The sequence below is a fragment of the Charadrius vociferus genome, unplaced genomic scaffold (genome assembly GCF_000708025.1).
Source record: "Charadrius vociferus isolate BGI_N301 unplaced genomic scaffold, ASM70802v2 scaffold579, whole genome shotgun sequence".
Taxonomy (NCBI): Eukaryota; Metazoa; Chordata; class Aves; order Charadriiformes; family Charadriidae; genus Charadrius; species Charadrius vociferus.
This window is the reverse complement of record NW_009661367.1, coordinates 1,282,757-1,283,777: the sequence shown is the minus strand read 5'-3', so window position 1 is coordinate 1,283,777 and position 1,021 is coordinate 1,282,757. Positions and strand designations below refer to the sequence as shown.

Sequence of the window (1,021 nt, the reverse complement as noted above, 5' to 3'; positions counted from 1 at the left end):
GGGAGGAGAGGGGGGACGGGAGCGGGTGTTACCCGCAGGGTCTGCAGTGTGGACAGCCGCCAGGTTGGGGGGCAGCAGGTGTCAGCCACGGACAGGACAGGGGTGACACTGGGTTTTGGGACATTCTCGAAGCACCATGATGCCTCCAGAGCAGGAAGGACCCACCAGGAGGGACGTCATCCCAGGAGACATGGGATGTCCTGGCCAGGAGCATCCCTGCACCCCAGCGCTGTTCCCACCGGCCTTTTGCAACCCACTCTCTCCTGTTTTGCAGTCCCCCTTCCCTGGGCTTTGCTGCAGAGGGGGGACTTGTCCCCTGGGTCACCTTGGGGCTCCATGTCCCACGGGGGCAGTGGGACCCATAGCACCCAGCATGGCTGCAGCTCCCCGGCACGCTCGGGAGGGCAAAACCAGTTTGCAAAACGCACCCAGAGCTTGAAAAGCCACTGGGAGCAAGGGGGGTGGGAGGGGTGGAAACATGTCACCCCGCGTGTCGGGTGGCACCAGCTGAGGGGCCACCACCGTGTCCCCGTCCCTGGGACCCACCTGTGGGAGTAGAAGAGGACGTCGATGAGCATGGTGGCGATGGCGGGCAGCGTGTCGGGGGCCACGGTCAGGACGCAGAAGCGGGTCTGGGGGCTCTGGACGGGGTGCAGCGTGGGGCTGGCGGCTGGCAGGGGGACAGCCACCCGTCAGGTTTGGGGACAGCTTGGGGACAGTGCCACAGTGCCACCCCGTGGCCACCACAGCCTGGCATCCCTCAGGGCACAGAGGGGTGGCCCTGGGGGTCCCTGAGGGATGCGGGTACCACCGGCGGGAGCTGGAGCATCTCAGCGGGGATGGGGTGGCCTTGGGGACGGGGTGGCCCTGAGGGACATGGGACTTGGCATCACTCACCCTGCTTGGGCTTGAGGAAGCCGTTGCTCACTTCGTCGCAGGTGACGGGGACACACTCGCCGCTCTCCTCCTTGTAGATGTCAAACTCCCCCGCCAGCGCGTGGATCACCACCGGCCGGGGCCC

The 1,021-nt window shown here is 66.7% G+C and overlaps 1 protein-coding gene across 1 annotated transcript in view; it reads right to left on the bottom strand.

Moving 5' to 3' along the window:
• TBC1D10A (TBC1 domain family, member 10A) overlaps positions 1 to 1,021 on the bottom strand; it is a 21,683-nt gene that overhangs the window by 6,232 nt on the left and 14,430 nt on the right. Inside the window, exons 9-11 of the mRNA XM_009893346.1 lie at positions 898 to 982; positions 547 to 670; positions 33 to 108 (exon numbers count right to left, since the gene is read on the bottom strand). Coding sequence (XP_009891648.1) covers positions 33 to 108; positions 547 to 670; positions 898 to 982 — 285 coding nt within the window. The remainder of the gene's footprint in view (positions 1 to 32; positions 109 to 546; positions 671 to 897; positions 983 to 1,021) is intronic.